Below are 23,411 nucleotides of genomic sequence, written 5' to 3'. Positions count from 1 at the left end.
AATTAATTTTTTGATAACTATTGCTCTATAAAGCTTAACCTATATATTGATATATGTTTTAAGTAATAATATTAACATGATTAGAGAAGTACTTAAACACAGTCAACAAAACATATCACACTTATCAGGTAATATACAGGTAGAGTGGAGCCAGGGTTTAATTTAAGCAGTTTGAGATTCAAAATGACCCCTTATTGATCCAATGTTAAAAAATCAGATCAAATTGTATATTTTTTTGTGCGAAATTGTTGTCCGAAATATATACCAACTTTATAATCTTAAGGAACTAACATCAATGGCACAATTTTTTTAAATTACTACAGAAATTCCTAAAGGAATGTGAATTAAAATAGGCTGTTCTTGTATTTGTCTCCGTATACACAAATATCTTATCTCAAATTTAGAATTTTGTACTGTAACATTGAAAATATTTGAAAATAATTATAACTTCTTTTAATGCCCGGTATCCCCCTGTCAGTGAGGCAGGTAAGAGGGGCTGACATGGAAAAAGCGTCGTCGTTCGGATGGGACAATAAACTGAGGCCCCGTGTGCTACAGGCTGTGCACGTTAAAGATCCCTCGACAGTTGGAAATCGAAAAAGAGCAGGCTAATGCCGCTGTCCTGGCAAAATTTCCCTCATGGCACCCTGCATGGCATTGCCCGTCTTCATTAGCCCACATGGTGCAGAAAAGTAGGACGTAAAACTCCATTCATTTCATTTCTTTTTCTTTTAATGCCATTACTATTTCAGTTATTATTCAAAAAACCTTATGAATTAAACTCATATACCTTAAGAGCCAAAAGGTATTTGTAGTAGTGAAGTCATAATCTGGTCAAGTGTTTCTTGAAAACCTGAATAGAATGTTGCGAATAGAAGGTATAAAAGTTCTGATAAAACCTTCATTCTCTTTCCAATGCCATGTTCAAAATTATCATATGAAATCACATTCAAAACTGTTTTTAGTCATTGTTTATTATGTGCATCCCCAGTTTGATAAGCCCTTTGTTTAGGGTAAACAACTGTGTATTATACACACAAATAAACTGATTCAGTACAAGAAATTTTGTGGCCAATATTTGTTTGTAATTAGTTTATTAATTTATTTTACTTCTAATTATATATTTTATAAGTTCTATGTTGTTTTAGATTTAGTTTTTAAATTAAGTATTATAGCACTAATTTTGCTATTTTTATGATGTGGGGTAAAAAAATATTCTCTTAATTTGAAATTAGTTTGGGTTAAAGAGATGCACAGCAAAATCTCTTAGTTATTTGTTCTTGCGAGTTTCACATTCATAGAGCAGTTTTGGTTTTTGCAATTTTCTTTTCAATCAGTTTGTTTTATTTTTAAAAATAACTCTTTATGGAGATTCAACTTATTCAAATCAAATGACACTTATGATTAATTTTTAAAAAAATCGTAGGAGTCTTTTAAAGGGATAGATGTGCCATTTTGGGGTGTTGATGTGAGTCTTCAATATAAGTAAAGAGTCTTCAGAAGTACTAGAAATGTAAGAAAATCGCATAATTCCTTCAAAAATACTTCAAACTAGGAATTTTACTCACTCTTTCTATATATGTCTTTTTTAAAGATCACGAGTTGTCATTTTAACTTTCAAATGCAGATAATTCTGGACACATATGGATTTGAAGGCTTAAATTTTCAAGTTGAGCTGTGAACACTATTACTGATCAGCTCAGCTGAAAATATTAGTCTTTTAGACTGAAGTTCGATTGGTCAAAAAATGGTGCATCTGTCCCTTTAAAACATTTTGGTGTAAGTAATTTCTATAACAAGAACATTTTAAGATCATTAAAGCGGCATAGTCTTCTGAAAATAATTTATTTTTACCAGTTTAGCTCGTTTTCAGCCGCCCGTGTTGTTATCAGACTGAAGACTTGTCTATAATTCAAGTGTTAATATTTTACAACAGGCATAAAAGGGCTTATTATTGAGGTGATGACATCATTATTTTAGTCCAAATTTAGCCAAGATGGAGCTCTTTTTATATGAATAATTAGAGTAGATTCCTTTGTAAAGATCATATTTTAGTGATGACACATCACCTTATCATGAGAGAAAGGATACTATATTTCTACAGTATTCAGGACTTAAAATGTCTTTTAAAGTGTCTGTTTTCATTAATCTGTTTATTGTACCATTATCACATTTGTATATGTTTATCATATCATTATCATGTATATTATATCATAATCATTATTGTATATATAAACTATAGAAGATACAGTAATTGACTTTATGTACTATAGATAAAATCAAATGTTTCTTTCACTCAAATCTCTTGTTTTAGTGTGATTGAATGTGCAGAAGGAATAAAAGTTAATAGTATATTTTATTATTTTCTAAGGGCAATAATAGTCATATTGTCGGAGGCAGAAAAAAGATGACTATTTATGTCATTGCATCTAGAATTGCATACCATTATAAGTATAACCTTGGTCAAGAGCTCTTATATCACAGATCCTGTACAGAGTCAGTTACAGTCCTTTATAGAATCTCATATTTTGTATAGCATCAGTAACAGTCCTTTATAGAATCACATATTCTGAATAGAAGCAGTTACAGTCTTTATACATATTCTGTATAGAATTAGTTCTGGACAGTCCTCCACAGAATCGTATATCCTCTACATAATCAGTTACAGTACTTTATAGAATCACATGTATAGAAGGAGTTACAGTTTAAAGGAGTTTATAGAATCGCATATTCTGTACAGAATCAGTTATAGTCCTTTATAGAATCTCATATTCTGTACTGAAACATTACATATTATGTATATAGAATTAGTTCTGGATAGTCTCTCAAAGAATCAGATATTGTGAACAGAATCAGTTACAGTCCTTTATAGAATCACATATTCTGTATAGAAGCAGTTACAGAGTACAGTTCTTTATAGAATCATATATTCTGTACAGAATTAGTTCTGGTCAGTCCCTCATAGGATCACATTTCCTGCACAGAATCAGTTACAGTACTTTATAGCATCACATTTTCTGTATAGAATCATTTATTGTTCAGTCCTTTATAGAATAACATATTATTATTCTGTATAGAAGCCAATACAGTTCTTTACAGTATCACATATTCTGTATAGAATCAGATACAGTTTTTTTTTTATAGAATCACATATTCTGTATAGAATCAGTTCCGGACAGTTCTTTATAGAATCACATATTCTGTTTAGAATCAGTTAAGAAGCTTAATAGAATCACGTATTCTACATAGAATCAGTAACAGTCATAACGGAATCACATAATTTGTATAGAATCAGATACAGTTCTATATAGAACTTTTTTGTTCTGTATTTTTCTTGTAGATAATCCGTACTCTGGCCAAAATAACCACATATCTTTATAGGTTAATCAAGACTTTCACAAAGGCTAAAGTAGGTTAACCCCTAAAACAAGTGGGGACTTGATTGGTTTACGATCAATGTATTTATTACATTAAGTAAGGTTTATTTACATGTAGTCATACCCAGTACTCACTCGCCATTTTGGATTAAGCCCGGGTTGATACGGATCATGTTCATGATATGTTCAAAACAAAAACTTTTAAAAACTAACGCAATGAATAATTCTATAGGATTAGCTGTGATTTGGTATTTTTTACAGACATGTCAGTGTACACCGACGACAGAATCTAGAGTTGTATCAAAAATAAAAGTATTAACAGGTAAGCTTTATAAGCAAGAACATTTTTTGTTCCAGAGATATTTTCGATGGGCATATCATTATTACTTGCTAAATTTTAAATGAAATTGGATATTAGCCTCAAAATAATGTATATCGGAATATTGAATTTATTCTTTTAGCGTTGATGCGAAATTATAGGTCCTTTAATACTTGGCATGTATGTTTTCATAAAATTTTAAGTTGAATAGAGCCTACTAGTGAATAAAACCCAAACAAAATTCAATCCAGAAACCATTGCCCCGAGTATGGCACTGGAGCGTGCTGCGTCAGACGTCAACAGTTTGAAATTGAATACCAGGTTCCCATATCACAATAGGTGAATAGGTTGAAATTATCTGTCTGCAGGTAACTGTGTGGACAGCAGTGGTACTATTGTACCTGATGGTGGGAGCTGGACATCATCTGCTGGTGTTTGTGATAAAAATATCTGTTATCACGCCCCATTCGGTATTTACACAATACAAGAAAGGTGAGAGCTTATATTTTTATGACCTCGTTTCTAAAACCGTACAATGCCCTGGCAGATCTCAAGCAAAAAACAACAAATCACTAATGTATATACATTAGGCTGTCTTTTTCTTGTCTAAAGGGCTTCCGAGATACATAGTACGCTACCATAGAATGCGCACCAGGCATTTGAAAATCCAGGCATTAAGGTCTAGGATTTATCTAAATTAAAAGCAAAGCAATGGCACTTTATTAAAGTTTTGATTTTGCCGAAGCGTTCTTAATAACATGATCCCCTTCACCCTGAAAGAGTAGATCTAAATCACTTTTTTCAAACTGAGGTTTTTCGTCTACATCCATTTGCCCACATTGATTAAAATGATCACTCATTTCAAACGACCAGTTTTCTATTTCTGGATAATTAAAGGGAGAAAGCATCGTCGCACATCCTGTCCTAGTACATATTAATTTTCGATTTGAGCATTCTTCCCAGCGTACTAGGTTTCGTCTGTCGTCAACTACTACCCATTTCCACTCCTTCGAACTGAAATAATCCACCCACACTCGAGCTCGCCACCGCCAATCTTTTTCAGATATAAGGTTGGCGAGTGGACCTTTTTGGACCCTCCAGTCACCGAGGCAGTGTCCCTCTCCAACAACAGCAAGTTGTTCACCATACTTTGTGTGGTATTTCGTTTCCAGATTCACAAATGATCCTATGTGTTCAACCAATGTGTCCCGTATTCCCCAACTGGTGTGAATCTTACAGCCCACTGTCATTCTGGATATTTCACGATAATGAAGAGATTCGGTTCGAATAATCTTCTTCCTTTCATCCATCAACACCCACATCCATTGGACAGACGAACCCTCTCTGACTGAACCGGAAGTGAACCAAATATTTTCACCACCTTGTATTATTCGTCTGTTATGAGCTTTGGCCACAAAACTGACTTTCCAATCTCCTCGTTTAGATCTCCTGGTTAAACATATGACTCCCATAGTCAGTTCCTTCTGGCATATTTCATTTTCATCTACTCTATAACCATGTAAGAGAAAGTCAACTCGTAGCTTGCTGGACATTGCAAGTTCAGATCCTAAGAAAACACAAACTGCTGCTTTCGTTCCTTTATTGAGTGGTTTTAACTGGGGATGTTTTAGGTTTAGATGACGTCAAGATTTTCTAAGACGTCCCTTGGTGTCACCAAACAATCATAATGTTCAGGAAATATGGGTGTCTAACAAAATAATAAAATATTATTATATTATAAAATTCAGTTTTGTGCATTACAGACTTGTTAAAATAAAACACAGTCTCTAGGTAGATCTTACTTAGATAAAGGTTACTAATAACGAGGAAATGTAATGTCATGTCCCTTTCAGTTTCAATCAGATGAGGTCCTACCGTGGCACCAAAGAAGTCTTTTTCGGTTTTCTTTACCTTTCACTTTATTTCCAGATGTCGACCATTAGGACCAACCGAGAACCCAGATAATTTGAACTGTCAGACAGTGTCCGAGACGATTCAACCATTTCCATCGTGCTGTCCAAAATTAGAATGTGATGAGAGGAATCCTTTGACAACTATGTCACCTTCAGGTAGGCCTAGAGCTCCACACTCTTCTTGGACTAAAAAAATACCACAATCGGCTCTGATGACAGCTTAATTAATAGCTGATCAAAGCTAAATTCGTGAAAAAAAAAATTAAATAGCTCTATGGTCTACATGTAGGCCTAAGCGTTACTGTAATATGTAACTACGGGCTATATGTAGCCTATAGATTGGTGATCTTGTTTTTTACAGCATGTATTGACATGGCGACACCGTTTTCTTGTGAATTCTGGAAAAATGAAACATCAGGCTGCCAGAGTGGAATAAATGAAGTACTGTACAACTATGCTAAAGATTACTGTCAGAAGACATGTGGGTAAGCAATATTTCTTTGCAGCAGAATAAGGTGTGGTCTGGGTCCTTTGTTTGGGTTCTTTTGAATAACCTCCCTTGGCACAACACTTCTACTGAACACGTCTAAATTTCCGCATGTTTGTGCAATCAATTGTATATTAAAGGATACCTACGTGTAGCTGTGTGTACAAATTATGGTATCATAGTAACATATTGTACAACTATTTGAAATCCTGTTAAGAAACAGCTCCTTTGAGCAGAAATTACCTCCCTTGGTTTAATGAAGACGTCTTCATCCAGACGTAGCCTATTCTCCGAGTTGTAGGCTAGTTATTGTGTAGGCCATACAAAACTAAAGGCTTGATTAATTCTTTTTTTTCAGATTGTGTTGAAAAGGAAACTGAATTTTTCGTATCAAAGACAAGACAAATGAATTAAATTAATGTACATTCTGCTCAACCAAATGTAGAATGTAAGCCCACTAGTGATTAGTCTTCATGACTGTGACAATTCTTTTAGGCTTTGACCAGTTCCATTATCTGAAATTGTTGTGAATAAATCTCTACATGTATATGTGAGGACTTTGAATTGGGTTAAATCCAAAAGGCTGGCGAAGGCCTTGAGCTAACTCTCTCATTTCATTTGATGTTTGATTTTACCTTTTAAATATTTTCTGTATTCCCATTGTTTTGTGTATTTGTACATTTGGCTATCGGACATGTGTGATAGGCCTGCTAGATATGCACATAAATTGAAAGACAATGAGATGTGCACAGAATTTTCTTTTGTTGACAATCGCTTGGCAAGTCTTGCACTAAATGACATTAAATATTCAGAAGGATAAAAAATTATGAGAATGGGCTCAGGGTGAAAATCAGTGAACATATTGAAGGGTTATCAAACACCTGTTGTATGTTACCATTGTCATCACGCAAAACTTAAAATGATTTGAAAGCAATCCTCTTTGTCCTCAGATATTTGCTAAAATCAATAACCTCGCTTGACCCTATTAAACCCCTTGTTATAATGCTTCTATTATATTGGTAAATAGACTAGGCGCGTGCCCACCCTTGTTAGAATTATCTCTCTAACAATGACAACGAATTTGAATAATAAATGGATAAAAACGGCTTTTCCACGTATTCGTCAAATATTCAAAACACGTGTTTCCCATAGCAGAAATTTATAATAATCACCATTTCAGTTATCTATTATTTATTACACATTTTAAAAACTGTTCATATCGAAACACGTGTTAGTTCACAAACTGTTAAACTGTCAAAATCTATAAAGAATCTCATTAAAGTATTTGTTTCCATAAAGTTATCTCTTTGAGAACAAAAAATATTCCTTTACTACAATATCAGTATAGATCAAGTTTAACACAAGTAGCACCTTTTTGAAATCATAAGAAATATATTAATGTTAAATATTTACAAAATTATTTACAAATCACTATTATACGTGAATTATTGCACGGCTTGGCCTTAAATATTATAATAAAAAAACATACGACACATAAATAAATAATACATAAGTTAAATAAATAGATAAATAGGATACATAAGTATAAACAAATGACTAGATATACTCATCCACAATTATATATTAATTTCTTAAAAAGTAGAAATAAAAATGCAAAATAATTTATGAAAAAATACTCTTGGTATAAATTAATAAATTAATGATATAAATAAAAAAAAATACTCAAAGCATATAGACAGTGGATTCCTCCCATTCACATAATATTAATAAATAATAACGAATTCGATATTACAAATTCATATAAATAAGCATGGACACAAATTAGCTATTTACACTATAGAAAATATCACAGATTTTTATTCGACAGAAAATGTTCCTTACTGTATTCCATCTTTCAGAAATTGTCTCATTTTATTGGGTAATGGCAAAAAGTCTATCGTTGTCGTTCCTTTAACTTTAGACAGAATAGAAGCACGGCACCTATCTTGTAGATTCAAATAACTACGTTTCCGGGTTCCAAGAGTCATCTCTGTTTTGGCGGCGGTGGACGTAACAATTGGGTAAAGGTCGTAGGTGATCTGATCCAATCCAGAAAAAGCCACACCTAAGCAATCACCATCTTTGAAATAAGTTAAAGTTCCCGATTCACCGTCGTATAACATACCAATGATGGTGGATGAATTCTCTTGAAATGGCTTGGTGTAAACTCTCGATAAACCATTGTGCCACAAGAGACCTTTATGAGACAGTCCCCAACTCTGTTCATCCTCTCCTAATAAATTCACAAACGCATCCACATGTAACCGAGCCTTTTTAGTTCCAATTCCGAACATCATGCTGGTACCAAAGAGTCTTTGAGATATCTTGATTTCCCAGTAATGTCTGCCAATATTTATTGGTTTAGATCCTCGTACGCCGGCTGTTCCGTTACTCCAGTTGGGATGAAAATAAGCCGTCTGTAGCTGTTTACCATGTATTCTAACTTCATGTGACTTTTCCCGTCTGTTCCAACTCCAAGCTGCTCGACAGCCATCTGATAAAGGTGTAGGCATTGTAAATAATATACTCCTTAAACAAAAACCACAGCTGATAAATTTTCTTTCTTCCCAAAAATATCTAATTTCAAAATATCCTTTGTCTTTAGTAAACACTACAAATTTTATATTAAGAAAAGCATTCCAACTAATTATCTTGCATACAGCAATGACAGTCCTTTTTTTTCTTCGAAATCCACGTTTTACTACTCCCTTTCCTTTATCAAAATTCAAATATTAACAAAACAAAAAGACGTTAGGAGTTCGTCTGCTAGAGACATTTGGTCCCTCCTCCAACAGGGCTTTACAACACCCGGCCAGATTTATCAGCCCTTTATAGGGACAGGATCCCGTTAGTCGGACTACTGGCCCATTGTTTTCACTACCATATACAGATCGAGAACAAAGAAACAAACTGTCATTATAAATGCATCGAATGCTTGCAATTTTAAATCACCCCTTGATTTTGCTAATCAAAACGACCGGCACGTGTCGTTTATAGATTTCTATTATTCTTGGGTAAGTCCCACTATCATAATAGGGGTCATAGGGGATCAGCTGTCCAATATTATGGCTGTATTCGATTCACCGAACCGTTAAGCAAAGCGTGCAAATTTAACGAAGTAATCAATATTATTTCTACTGTATACATTTATAAATGCCCTTTGTTTTATATTTCTCTGACTTCTGCTACGGAAATTTGAAAAAAAAAATCTATGCATGTGAAGAGCTTCGTAGAATATAAATTCAATCTATACGTATATGGGATGCGGAGAATAATAATTTAATTTAATTTTTTCGCATTACGACATGCTATAAAACCGTGAATTGATATCAAATGTGTAATTATGGCAGATATTGATGACGAATGACTTGGGAACATTCACTGATATGAAAGCTGGCGATAGACATGTTAATCGTATGAGACCCGGACAATGATATATATAAATTAGAAAAAATAAGGATTGGGTATCCACCATGTGTTGACTCCCAATAACACCAAACCTAAATACAGCTGATCTTACAAAACAATAGCTGATCTTATCACCTGATATCACTGCCTATATTCTCTGACAACTGTTACCTCAACACAATATTCCCTGTACCACTCATATTCAAATTTACCACATTCTCCCCTTTGTGTACCAGTATAAGACGACGCGTGTTTTAAGCGTTATATTTTTTTCAAATAAAAACCCTTATTGAAGCTAACTTATCCTGTTCTCACAGATGTTATTGACTTTCCAATTAAGTTTTGAAATTTAAAAAAATAATATTTAATTGGTAGTTTTGTAAAATGCTGTTTAAATGTTATTTCGTGTACTATTATTTTGTATGTCTATAGGGGGAAATGATAGGATCAATTTGCACCATGCCAAAGTTAAATCAGACGTTTGTGGTTCCTGCAATTCCACTAAAAGTAAGTGTTTTGTCACGTCACTGATCGCAGCAATGCCTTTAATCTCTAAAGATTCAAGATCAATTTTCATAAGGGAAAACCCAAATCGCAAAGTGACATCAAGTTTCTGGATGTCATGCATTGCTTGTGATATTATACACTTAATGCTTGAGAATATTGGAGCTTTGTATGCTATAATTAAAGACATCAGATCTATCTGCAATGCGTGTTTTCCCTGATCACTGAGAAAGATAATCATTGACTTTAAGATAATCTTGACATTGGGCATGATCAAAAATATCAGTTTACAACCAAATTTACATATTATTACATCAACACAGATCGTATCTTAACATCTACATTTGGTATACATTTAGGACAGATGTGATGTCCAAAGATGTACCACATATTATATAATATAGTTGATAATCAGCTTTTATCATGAACCGTTACATTTCATTGTTTTATAACCTAACTGTTGGATACAATCTAACAACTCTGTACACACGTGCCTCTCATTACGTTAATTATTCATGTAAATACCCCACTGACTAGTGTCCAGTGCACGGAGAGTGATATCAACTTTCTATAACAAAACTGACCCCAGCTGTCAACTTGTAAAACTGTAATGAACCACATGTTGTTCGCGTGTTATAGGGTTTTATTGTTTAGTAACTGTATTTTACTGTGAATATTTAATAAATTTAAAACATTTAATAGTATTTGGTTGCACATCATTAATAATTATATTTCTGAATAGGTGAAAACTGGTCTATTTTTCTTACAAATAATTCACAAAACACTAATGTATCTCTGGATTTAAATTGTGCTTTAAATAACAATGGCGTGCTCAGCACACATTGCCTCTAAAGGAGTGGAAATATGAAAAGAATGGAGTTATACGTACTACATTTTTTTGCCCAATGTGGGCTAATGAAGAGGGATCTTTAACGTGCACAGCCTGTAGCACTAGCAGAATCATAAAGGGCATGAAGTTTACGGGGCGGTGTCATCCAAATACTATGCTATCCTATTTCAAGTAACTTTACTATTAAAGCAATTTTTCGTCTCGGGTCTCACGCTGCACGTCTCAAATTTCGAGCTAGTCTCAGGCCCATAGCTACTGGGGCCGAAAAATGGATTGGCCCTTGAAAAACCGACATTGCTCCTCTGGATACTACCTCCGGCCCCATCCCCACAACGAAAAACTAAGTCTGGCTAACAGGTCTAGCAAGTATACTACTAATGCAGCCCTATTGATCATATCCAGGGTTGCAACAATGGCCCGTAGTAGATTTTGATTAATCGATAGTCTATCATATAATTATTATTATTAATAAGAGAGATAAAGGACAGATGGTCGACGATACACATAAACATGTTATCATTGTTTTACTTTCGATAGAACAGGTGTCGTATTGTCCTTCGAACTCTTTCATCTTTTACTAAATGAACTAATTCTGTTGATTATCTTGGCGTCACCAAACACACTTGTAGTTTTGGTACATTTGGTAATCAAATTAATGACGTCTCAAGCGCACTAGATATTTTTGAAAAAATTTAGAATCCGGCAGAGATGATGGGGTAATAACTTATGTTGAAGAGAAACATCCAAGTGAAGCAAGTTCACAATTCTTCCTTGTAATTCATCGAAAACTCCTCCCCCTCCCACCAGCAGGGGCGGCTGTAGAACTTTCGATGGGGACCATCGCCAATTTTATTTTGAATCCATTCTTGGGGAACAATTTTCGGAAATTAAGGGCTTAAAATTCCTATATTCTATCCATTACACTGAAAAATGCATAATTCTACTCCAAAATTGATAATTTGGGGCCTTTAGGGCATCCCTTGCACCCTCGCCTATTTGAGCAGCAACTGTCACCCCGAATGTCTCACATTTCCTGTCATTGAGTTCTGCAACGCCTGGAGTCATGGTACTGGCTACTACCTTCTCCAATACTTCAATGAAATAATGAGAAATATCATTTTCACTTTTTAAACTTTTTTTCAAATTATAATTAACAAAGACAATCAGCACAATTAATAATGAAATGAAGTAATTATTACAGCTTCTTACAATATACAATTTCTACAAATATAGTTGATAGTTACATTAGTTACCTTTTCTTGATAACAATAGGCTATCTTTATCTACTACTTACAAAAATATCTATATACAAAATTAAAAATCACATCATTTGCAAAATGTTAGTGAAAAGTCTTGTCAAAATCATGAGCCCTTTTCTAGTCTCTGCTGACCATTGTCACAAGAAGTCGGGATCAAAATTTTTTTTTTTTAGATATACACACTGATCAAGATTTTTACTTACTCAAATAGATCAAGATAGTTTAGATTTTCATACTGGTCAAGATTTTACAATATTTGGGTGGATCAAGAATTTTAAAATATTCAGATTAATCAAGAATTTTAAAATATTCTGATTAATCCAGAATTTTAAAATATTCAGATAGATCACACTGATCAAGCTTTCTACATATTCAGATAGTAAAAATTTGTATTTATTAATGATGAAGTCAGCAGAGAATTGACAAGGGTTAGATTTTGAGGACTTTAAATCCTGGGTATTTATACAAGTATACTCAATAAGGTTTCATATCAAGTGATAGAAACTGTACAAAGATATAATATAAGACCTTAACCATGATTCTTACACCACTTTAGACATTTTCTAGGGTTTTTTTTCTTAGGGTGCGCTTGATTAGTGAGTTCTGCACGTTCAGGAAAATTTTGAATGTGATATATTGAGGCAGTTTTGGAACAAACAGAATCTGTTCAGACCTCACCAATTGAGCACCACCTTTATATGAGTGAATCAGTGATGAGTACAGACTAAAGATACACTACTCTAAATATTTGATTTACCAGCTGATAGAGCTCTAGTTTCCATAAGAATTAAAATCTGACATCTAGTTCTTGAACTGTGAATTTTATAACCCTACAACAGAATTAATTTTTTGATTCTAGAGTCATATAGATGGCTAAAATTGAGGTTTATCAGTAGGTAAAGCAAATATTTAGACAATAGTACTGTACAATAGTATTCTGTTCAGATGAGGTATTGTACAATCATTAAAGAGATTGTAAAGAGGTTTTTCTTAATTTTTATGTGTATCGGGGACACTGATAGCATCAATTTGCACCATTCCAATATTCAATCAGATATCTGTGGTTCCTGTAATTTTATAAAAAATATAGTTTGACGATGTCACTTATCGTGGGTGACAGCTTGAAACCTCTGATATGCCATATTTGGTCATTTAGACTTTTTGGTATGTTCGAAAGCTCGTAAAAGTGCGAATCTTGTGATCAAAACCTTGTATTCTTAGCTTGATTGTAAATAACTCAAAAAGCACTAATTAAATAACACGTATATAAACAGTCAGATTTAAAACATCGTAAAATATATTATTATACGAGGTTCAATGTTCGTTTTCTGCGGATGAAAATGAAAAACCTTGTATACTGTATTATTATACGAGTTTTTGGTTCAATAGGCCTGCAATTCCAATAAGACTAAGTGATGGATGATGTCACTAATCGTGAAGGGTCTTATGTGATAATGCATATTTTGCAATCAGTGACGTCATAAACGCCTACCTTTTTCTATGGAATTGCAGGAAAATTGGAATGGTGGAAACTGATGCTATCAGTGTCTCCTATACACATAAAAAGTTTAGAAAATCTCTTTACAATTTCTTTAATATGAGAGACATTCTTTAATGATAAAATGTTGTATTAAAAATCAGTTTTTCTTTCGTGCCCTTTAACTGACATATGCCCTCAAAATATTTAAAACATTTCTGCTTTGAGATATTAAATGCATATGCTAAATTATTTTGCATAGGAAAGCTATATATAGAAGTTCCATTGACTACCAACATCAATCTGAAGCCAATCTGACACAATATGCTTCAAGCATTGGATCTAAGATTCTTCATATATGACGAAAATAAAATGTACAAAAAATTACAATAAATAAACTAAATTCTTTACAATTTGTGCTAAAGGCTAAGTTGGCCTAATTTCTACAGGTAGCAATTTATTTTATGCGAAAAAGAAGATCAACCTTCGCTTACTTTATTAATTAAGCCTATTTCTTTTCTAAATTTTGAAACAAACCTTTTTAAATACAAAAGAAATGCTAGCAATTGTAAATGTTAATAGAACTTTTAATAATAAAAGATTTAAGCACTGTATTTGGACACTATCTTGGTGAAACGAAAATTAGGGACAGCCATTTTAAACAATATATCATTACACTAAGATCTAAGAAACAAATAAAATAGAAGCTTAAAGATAAGATGAAGTCTAATCTATACTTAAGTTAAGCAAGTTTTAAAAATTTAAAACCAGCTTAAAGAAAATCAGTCTTTTTCTTACCCTTAATTTCAATTATTATGTAGATTGCACTTGATTTTATATTTTACAAAACTACCAATATATTTCTCAATGATATTATCACAATTTCAAAATCCACCCTTAAGTTTATTTAACACTGATATCTTTTGAAAGCTCATTCATTAATTCTGAACAAGTATCCAATAAGAGCTTATTTTTTTTTCTCTGAATGAATATCCTTTGAATGATTTACCAGTTACGCTGAATGGATATCTGCAGATTTTCATTGAAAGCTTAATCAGTTATTTTAAATAGATATCCATTGAAACTTTAATCAGTTATTCTGAACAGATATCCATTGCAAGCTTAATCAGTTATTCTGAACAGATATCCATTGAAAGCTTAATCAGTTATTCTGAACAGATATCCATTGAAAGCTTAATCAGTTATTCTGAACAGATATCCATTGCAAGCTTAATCAGTAACTCAGTTATTCTGAACAGATAGCCATTGAAAGCTTAATCAGTTATTCTTATTCTGAACAGATATCTATTGAAAGCTTATTCAGTTATTCTGAACAGATATCTATTGAAAGCTTAATCAGTTCTTTTGAGCAGAAATCCATTGAAAGCTTAATCAGTTCTTTTGGGCAGATATCCATTGAAAGCTTAATCAGTTCTTTTGAACAGATATCTATTGAAAGCTTAATCAGTTACTTATCCATTGAATACTCAAGAAAGCCATTCTGATTTAATTTCCCAAACAAAAGCTACATGAAATTTTTGATAGCTGAAAACGATTGTAAAAAGTTTTTTCTATTGAGCAGTGGGGCAGCTTAGATGCAAGAGATTTGATAGGAATCTTCTGGGCAATTAGGTACAAATATATCTGATGACTGGCTAGTGTGTAATATTTTTTCACTAATAAGATGACTTGATTCATGTTTAAAATTGCAGCCACGGACTAAACCCAAAAGTCATCTGATGAGTGTAAATTAGGAATGCCCTCTATTCTGGAGAATGAAAAACTCCTTACAATCTCTTGCAAATAATGATTCATCCAAACTTTTAAATAAAATAATTCTATACATTGTTACACTTTCAAAGGGAACCAGCCCTTTCTGTATTATATATCATTTTAAAACCAATTTTGGGAAACACATTTAAGCTTTAAGGGAAAAATATATATCTATGACATTGCATCACAAGAAATATTCTGTTCTACTCATGACATTTTTTGCAAAAATAATTTTCTCATGTGTTATCTTGAAAAATATGGATGAGATGGGGAATTGGAATTTAAAATAGATTAAAACATGAAATTTTCCCAATAATTGTGTCCTGAGATGAAAATATAGGCGTTAGAAAGTAGCCTTCCATCATAGGCAGTCATACAGCATGGAACATTGGAACTTTTGTCTTGTTGGTGTAAGATAGGGGTATAAATAAATCAGATATTTGTCACTGGTTAATCACAGCTATAATCTGACTTGAAGTTGTCTCCCTTTACTTGATAATTCATTACATTCATGGCCGATGAAACCTGCAAAAAACAAAACAAATCAATGCTAGATGTTATTTTCAAATCAAGTGTCAGGCTGCAAAACAAAAAACGTTTATGACCTGATTAAATTTGCATGATGCACACCTGTTAGTAAACTTTTTGATTGTCAAATATTTATATGTCTTCTCCATATTGATTCTTCCTTTCTTTTGCAGATCCCCGAAAAAGATGTACTTTAAAAGACCTTCTGCCATTAACAGCCTTATGTGTTCTCTTAAAAAAGAGAGCTCTTATTATAGGAAGATTTACTGGTCATTGTTTTATGCTATTATGCAATTGAAAATATAACATTATAGTTATACATAGTTATATGTACATATTTTCCATTGGCATTTTTTAAATTTGTTTTTGTTGATATAATTGTAAACACCATACCTTGTGAGATGTCTACTGTCATCATGTACATCCATTTCTTTACTTTTAAACTCATTTAATTCTTTTCTTATCACAGCCTATAGAAATAATATCAATATTTAGATATAAGATTTGAGAGCACATATAACTGGAAACACAAGGGAATTATTATTCAAAGTATCAAAGTATGGCACTCTTGATACAATTGGTCTAGAAATTGTTGAATATTAATTATATTGAAAAAAGACACAGGCTTGCTTCTCCCGAATCCCATTATGATCAGCGCTTAGAGATTACTGAGAGTGAACTGGAATACTGAGGTATAGAAATTTTAATTATTATAAATACAAACTACTCTTACAAAATAATAATATCAATAATATCAGAAGCTCAAAACAATTGATTCCTTTTTTTTTTTCACTGATAAATTTGCATAATATGACATAAAATTCAAATTTCCAAAGGACACTTTAAAGGGACGGATGTGGCATTTTTGGGGGTTGATTTTAGTCCTGAATATATGTAAATAGACTTTACTCACTATTTCTATATATGTATTTTCTATAGATGACAGAGTAATTCAAATTTATGAGTCGTCATTTTAATATTTTAATGCAGATAATTCTGGACACACATGTTTTTAAATGCTCAAATTTTGACGGCGAGCTGTGAACACTATTACTGATAAACTCAGCTAAAAAATTGCAGTTTCTGAGACTAAAGTATGATGGTAATGGTAAAAAAACTGGCCAACCTGTCCTTTTAATCACTGCAAACTGTCCTAAATCTGATATAGATGTAGACATAATAAAATAAACAGTAAGAATGATGTGATAATTTACCTTATCTTTTGGTGTTAATCTTGTCCAAGGTTTATCAGCTCTTCTGTCATATTCATGAGCATCTGTCATTTCAATATAATCATTAAACTTTATAATTTTCTTTTCTTTAAGTTCTTCTACACTCGGTCGGAAACTTAACTACAAAATATCACCAGAATTTATCATATGAAGAAATATCAAATAAACATAGCTATCCAGGTGGAATCCACATTTTATTATTTCAGTTAGCAGAATTTACTTAATCAATTTAGTCAACAGTTGTGAAATGAGGTCAGCTTGATTGCTGAGTTCTGCATGTTCGCGATTCATGAAATTAACCAGGCATTCAACAAAACAAGTTGGAACAGGGTTCAGAACGCATTCCATGTGCTCTGAAAAATTAGTTAGTGTAGGCAGAGTTCTAAATGGCGGAGAAAGAACTAGATGGGACAATTAAAAATGCTGCTTGAGTTCTATGACGCCAGAATTTGGAACAGACAGAACCTGTTCAGAACACTCCAATCAAGCGCAACCTATGATTACAGCTTTTCAGAATGAAAAATTTAGCAATTTATCGAGATGGCTCAAGCCAAGCAGATATCATAGTTGATGTAAGAAAATAGTTTGAAATGTGAAAGTTCATATAGTGAATATCACTCTACTCTTCCAGCAACATAATTACATAATAATAAAATGAAGATTTTCTTCCTAGTTTTCTACAACAGGTAGGGCTAATGGTGACATCATGCAGTTTGCAATGAGGGAAACTTAGCCAGGACAGCATAATTAGTCTCTACCCTTTTTCCATTTCCAAGATTAAGGTCAAGGTTAAATAATCCTAGCTTTTTTCATTTCCAACTGTCAAGATTACAAAATCCAAAGCTATATGCCAGGATTGAATCTTGGGCCCTTTTTTTCCATTTCCAACTGTCAGGGTTACAAAATCCAAAGCTATATGCCAGGATGGAATCTTGGGCCCTTTTTTTCCATTTCCAACTGTCAGGGTTACAAAATCCAAAGCTATATGCCAGGATGGAATCTTGGGCCCAGCAGGTTAGAAAGCTGTTCGTTGTAACTAAACAACCAGGATTAAGCAGGTGACTACTGAGATTTCTAAGTGAAGCAGAACTAATGCTTACCTTTCTAATTAAATATCTCTTCTTTTCTTCTTTTGTCATAATTCTTTCTTCAGTTGACTGGGCTACAAGGGAATGAACATTAAATATAAACAATGAACTGACTCCACACAAAAATACATTTTCAATTCTGGCTACCAATGGTTTTATGGTTTTGCATTGTTTTAATTTTCCTTAAGATGTCTATGGTTTATTTAATAATAAAAATGCTAAACCATATAAATGTTGTCACTTTGAGAAAAGTTGCTAATAAATTATTAGCAGTTTTTTTTTTTCACTAATGAAGTTGTTAAAAACTTAGTTTTAGTGAAAAATTGGAATGGTGGAAATGAATGTCACCAAGTGCTATCAAGTGCTATCAATTGCTATCAATTGCTATCAAGATACACATAAAAAGTTAGCCATAGAAAATGAAGTCCCTTTCAACATCTTTAATCTGTGATGTTAAAGTATGACCTATACACCATTTATGTATCTTTACAATATCAAACAATTACCAATTTTATCTTATACCTTGACTGCAATAGCCACCTTTATTGTATCACGAAAGTTTATAAATGCAGCGATTTGGTTGGATCATATGTTACCGATTCAGCAAATCAGAGTCCTTAACAAAGTCTCTAAAAATAAGCCGAAATGTTTACGGTCCGTCTGTTGAGGGCTATGATTGACTGTATTCATTTGCGTACAATCCAATCAAATTGCTGCATTCTGTAATACAAGATAGGATGGCTATTGTAGTCAAGGTATTAGACATAGTTCATAATAGCTTAATATTATGAAGATGCCACTTATGAGGTACTTGACAATCAAAGTTAGGAGATGGATGCTTTCATTGTTAATCTACTTACTATGAAGAATATTTTTTTGTTCTAATTCTTCTTGTGTCGGTCGTAAACTTAACCGTCTACAAAATACAAATACATATTTTACAAATTTTTCTACTATCATTGCAGAATTTAATTGTCAAATCATCAAGTTTTTTTTTTTTTTTTTTTTTTTTTTTACAACATTTGCCTACCAGTTGATTAAAGACATTTCAGATTGAATCTCTGATGTTGGGTCATCTATTAAAAACTAAACCTTTAGATGGTAAAGCATAGTTTTATTCAAAATTGGGTTATATACAAGTCAAGTTGAGAATATGCTGATATGCTGGTAACATCTATAATACTTAAGTTCAAAAAAGTCTTAAGAGTGATTGTAAAGAGGTTTTCTAAAATTTGTATGAGTATCAGGAACACTGATATCATCAATTTGCACCATTACAGTTTTCAGTCAATGGTTTTTACAATTCCACTAAAAGTAAGCGTTTTATGACGTCACTATTGATTAGCAGCATATTGCGATAGTGACGTCAAAACACAAGAATTGCAAAAACCACAGACATCTGGTTGAATATTGGAATGGTGCAATCGATGCTATCAAAGTCCTCTATGAAATTGCTATTTTTAGAAAACCTCTTTACTATACCCTTAAAGCCAATTTATTATGTTCAGAACAATTTTCCATTCGGCAAAGGGGACAAAAAACCTCAAAAGTTACAAGAGTAACTACAAACCTACCTGGTTAATTTGGATTCTATGGCTTCCTTAGTTTGTTGTTTTTCCCTGTCTGATTTATTTGGAATGATATTTTTTTCAATTAAATCGTTTTTAGTTGGTCTATTAGATAAGAATCGAGCTAAACTATCTTGCCGAGCTACTTTAGAAGCTAAACCATCTGAAATAACAATATGTAATAATGACATTAATATGGGATTGTAAAACTGAGGTTATGTATGCTATAGGCATAGCATATTAAGAAACTCTCATCAGTTTGAAAACAAAAAAGAATATGGGTCAATTTCCTGGAAAAATTTCCCTCATTGTGCACTGCTTTTGGTTTTCAAGATCATATTCATCTAAAAGAATATTTTCATTGAAGAAAATGAGTACTTGGTTGTCCAAAATTTTCATTGAGAGCTGTAATCAATACTTTATGTGTGAATCCCCATGAAATCCAATGCCTCGGTCAGTGCATTTAGAGGTTTCTGATCACATGACCAATACCTTTTTTTCTAAATATTTCTTCTTAGAGAAATTCAATTCAAAAAAAAAAAAAAAACTAAACCACATACTTTCATCATAGTCATCTTTATAATGTATTTCTCCATCTTCAGAATCATCCGAATCATGACTAAGATTATCATAGTCTGGACTAAAAGTGTCTGGTGGTGCTGGTGATGGTGTTCTTTCAGGTATATTCTCTTTATTTTCTTCTCTATAATACAATAATACACTGATGCAATACATGTTCTATTTATTATTAAAGGTACACTACCTCTTAGGATGACAAAAAAATGAAATTTTAAAACTTGGACAAAATGAGTCTTTGTCCATCAATGGACTTACCTGATGTCATTATTGTACATCAAAATCCCTCTATAATCCATAAAACTAAGTAATAATTCATTAAACTATGTAATTTTGAAACATGCTTAGAAGCCTATTTCAATAATTATTTAGTTTAATAGATATACCTTCAATAATAGAGATTCTTTAGTCATTGTAAGTACAACTGATGAATATATACACTTGTTGATCAAGTTTGAAAATCTAAATTTTATGTCCATTCTAAGAGGTGGTATTCCTTTAAACCCAAGGGGTGAGAGAAGCAGCAGTGAAATATACTTTAAGTCATAATATTTGGAGTTCAGGCTATATGACCTTTCATGTCTTTCTCACTCAGTGTTTGAAGAGTTAAGACAAGTTTCAGTAGTAAACTAAAGCATTAATACTTACACACTAAGATTGTTTTGAGGTGCATTATTGAAGTGAACAGCTCCAGGAGGCTGGGGTGATGCTCGTCCAAACTGAACTCCTCCAGTAGGCTGAGGGGAGGCTCTACCAGTAAAAGATACATGGCTAGTACTAAGATTAGAAGTATCTATAGGTCGTTTTAAACTAGAAGTCACAGCTGACATGACGCCATCTGGGTATTTTTTCTTTAGGGCACTTTTCTTGGGTAAACTACGTAGATCTGGTTCACTGGCTGGTATGGCATCATAAGGTGAATTAGGATCTGACATGAAATAGGCTATAGGATCATCATAATCACCTGTACCATCTCCATAACCTACAAGATAGTAACAAAATTAGATACCAACAAAATTCATGTATGCAGACACTCTTAACTAGCATATTACCAATTTTTTTGGGATGCTTCATCTTTTACGAACATTAAATTATCAACACACATTTTGTTTATTCAAAATATTGAAGTCCTTTGTCTGTGCTTTTGAAACTTTTGTCATTAGTACAACCTTACATACTATTAAGTCATCATATCCTCTAATATTCAATGTTAGTGTGTCGACTGTTAGTTACATAGTCATCGAAAGAGAGCTTGATTTCAGCTACCTGTATCACTTTTAATTATCAAAATTTGACATCCAGTTATTCTGTGGTTAAATTCCACATACAATAGATGTTTTCACTATCATTCCTGACATTATCCACCTTCAATTCAAAAATAACGATCTATGACATCATGATATTGGTAAAATGTGCAGTTGATATTGCAAAGAACATCCTTGTTATTATTATTCAAAACTTCAATAATAGTTCATTTTTATGGAATTGCAGAAGAACTAAATGTAAGAATTTAATCCAGAAAGAGCTACAGATAGCTTCGATCAACTCTATCAGTTGGCAAAGTAAATATTCATATGGCTATACATGTATATCTTTTAAGCAAATCAACCAATAATATAATTTACTTACTATCATTAGAACGTGGTATATGAACTGTTTCTGCTGAAGGTTCAATACGTCCCCATCTGACAGTTGTAGAAGATTCTGGTTGTACTGTAGATTGTTCTATTACTGTAGGGGGTGGGGAGGATAGTTCGACTAAAGGTGAGGGTACAGGGGGATTGGATGATGAAATGGGAGGTGGGGGTAGAGAAGGTGTTAACTGAGGGGGAGGCACGACAGGAGGAACAATGACTGGTCTGACATGAGCTGATGATACTGAAATAAAAATAATAAAAAAAATCCAAAATATACCCAAGTTGCTCTTTAGCAAATTTTAATTGGCTGAATTATCTTCCATCAAAAAACACACCGTTCAAAACAATATTGTTAGATCCACAGTTAATTCAATCACTGATGTCATGATTAAACATTAAAAGTAAAAGAATGAAAATTCAACCAAACTTTCCAATATGGCCGACTCTTACCTGTTGGCGTTGTATTAATACTAGTGACTGCTATTTCTGCTTGTGTAGTTGTCAATGACGATGATGTAGGCCGAGATGACGATGAGGTTGACACTGAAGTCACTAATGAGTCACTTGAATTAATTGAAATTTTATTGTCATTTTCACAGATTTTAGAATTGGAATCCCCAATGGCCCCTGCTTTAATCTGGTCTGGTCCTCCATTATTAGCAACACTATCATTGGCCTTATCTAATAATGTTTTACTTTCACCATTAATAGCATCTGTGTTTTGTTCTTGCACAGTTTCTGAAAGTACAAAAAAAATATATTGACAGTAAGTTTGAATATGCACAGGAAACAATTACTGTGTGGGTCTTCAATTCATCCAGGAGCAGAGGTGGCTCAGTGCGTTCGACACTTGCTTGGTCTGAATGTCTAGGATTCAATCCTGGCATAGGTCGAAATAATACCTTCCTTTTTTTCAACCTGGTTTTCCCCCGTCTGTGATGAAGATAAGATAGGCTGACATGAAAAAAGCATCTAGTCGTTCGAAAGGGGCACTAAAACGGACCCTGTGTGCTACAAGCTGTGCACGTTAAAGGCTCCTCGATGCTGCTGTCATGGCAAAATTTCCCTCGTTGCACACTGCATGACGTGTCCATCTGCATTAGCCCACACGGTGCAGAAAAATAAAACGTAAAACTCCATTCATTTCATTTCATTTCAAACCCATCCATCTTCTTTTCATTCCATTTTCACACCATAACAAGCTAATTTTTAGAATAACTATTAATGTCTCTATCTTCTTATAAAGATTAACACAAATCAAATCTGAACAAGTATTTGCAAAGTTTGGCAACACCCTTTTTTATTCTATAAGGACTATGCTCAATTTCATATCTTTTAAGGCAAGAATATATCAGGTTAGCCAACAAGCTTTTTTTGGTTCACATCCAAAATTTGTTATAAAATACTTGTTATAT

At 33.0% G+C, this 23,411-nt stretch overlaps 3 protein-coding genes across 3 annotated transcripts; 1 reads left to right on the top strand and 2 right to left on the bottom strand.

The window, feature by feature from the left end:
• Nucleotides 1–104: 104 nt before the first annotated feature.
• LOTGIDRAFT_230633 (hypothetical protein) lies at nucleotides 105–6,644 on the top strand. Its single transcript, XM_009049652.1, has 7 exons — nucleotides 105–486; nucleotides 3,341–3,409; nucleotides 3,639–3,699; nucleotides 4,065–4,188; nucleotides 5,626–5,765; nucleotides 5,971–6,094; nucleotides 6,455–6,644. The coding sequence occupies exons 1-7, from the start codon at nucleotides 457–459 to the stop codon at nucleotides 6,462–6,464; spliced, it is 558 nt and encodes a 185-aa protein (XP_009047900.1). The 5' UTR covers nucleotides 105–456; the 3' UTR covers nucleotides 6,465–6,644.
• A 1,290-nt stretch (nucleotides 6,645–7,934) lies between these two features.
• Nucleotides 7,935–8,609, bottom strand: LOTGIDRAFT_111900 (hypothetical protein; the record flags this gene model as incomplete). Its single annotated transcript, XM_009049651.1, has 1 exon — nucleotides 7,935–8,609. The coding sequence occupies one exon, from the start codon at nucleotides 8,607–8,609 to the stop codon at nucleotides 7,935–7,937; it is 675 nt and encodes a 224-aa protein (XP_009047899.1).
• Nucleotides 8,610–16,284: 7,675 nt separating this feature from the next.
• Nucleotides 16,285–20,398, bottom strand: LOTGIDRAFT_94754 (hypothetical protein; the record flags this gene model as incomplete). The annotated part of the gene is made up of 6 exons (XM_009049650.1): nucleotides 16,285–16,365; nucleotides 17,110–17,247; nucleotides 18,228–18,289; nucleotides 19,076–19,131; nucleotides 19,790–19,937; nucleotides 20,344–20,398. Coding segments are annotated over 6 exons (540 nt in total), but the record flags the coding sequence as incomplete, so codon positions are not given.
• Between the last annotated feature and the right edge of the window lie 3,013 nt (nucleotides 20,399–23,411).

This window comes from Lottia gigantea (assembly GCF_000327385.1).
Source record: "Lottia gigantea unplaced genomic scaffold LOTGIsca_14, whole genome shotgun sequence".
NCBI classification, from domain to species: domain Eukaryota; kingdom Metazoa; phylum Mollusca; class Gastropoda; family Lottiidae; genus Lottia; species Lottia gigantea.
Note: the sequence above shows the minus strand (reverse complement) of the source record. Positions and strands in the feature narration are given on the sequence as shown.

Bases quoted from the DNA above. Each gene is read 5' to 3' on its own strand.
- LOTGIDRAFT_230633 (XM_009049652.1), top strand. From the start codon at position 457: ATGCCCGGTATCCCCCTGTCAGTGAGGCAG. The intron at 3,410-3,638 runs GTAGGTTAACCC...TATTTTTTACAG, and splicing joins AGACTTTCACAAAGGCTAAA to ACATGTCAGTGTACACCGAC. The intron at 5,766-5,970 runs GTAGGCCTAGAG...TGTTTTTTACAG, and splicing joins GACAACTATGTCACCTTCAG to CATGTATTGACATGGCGACA.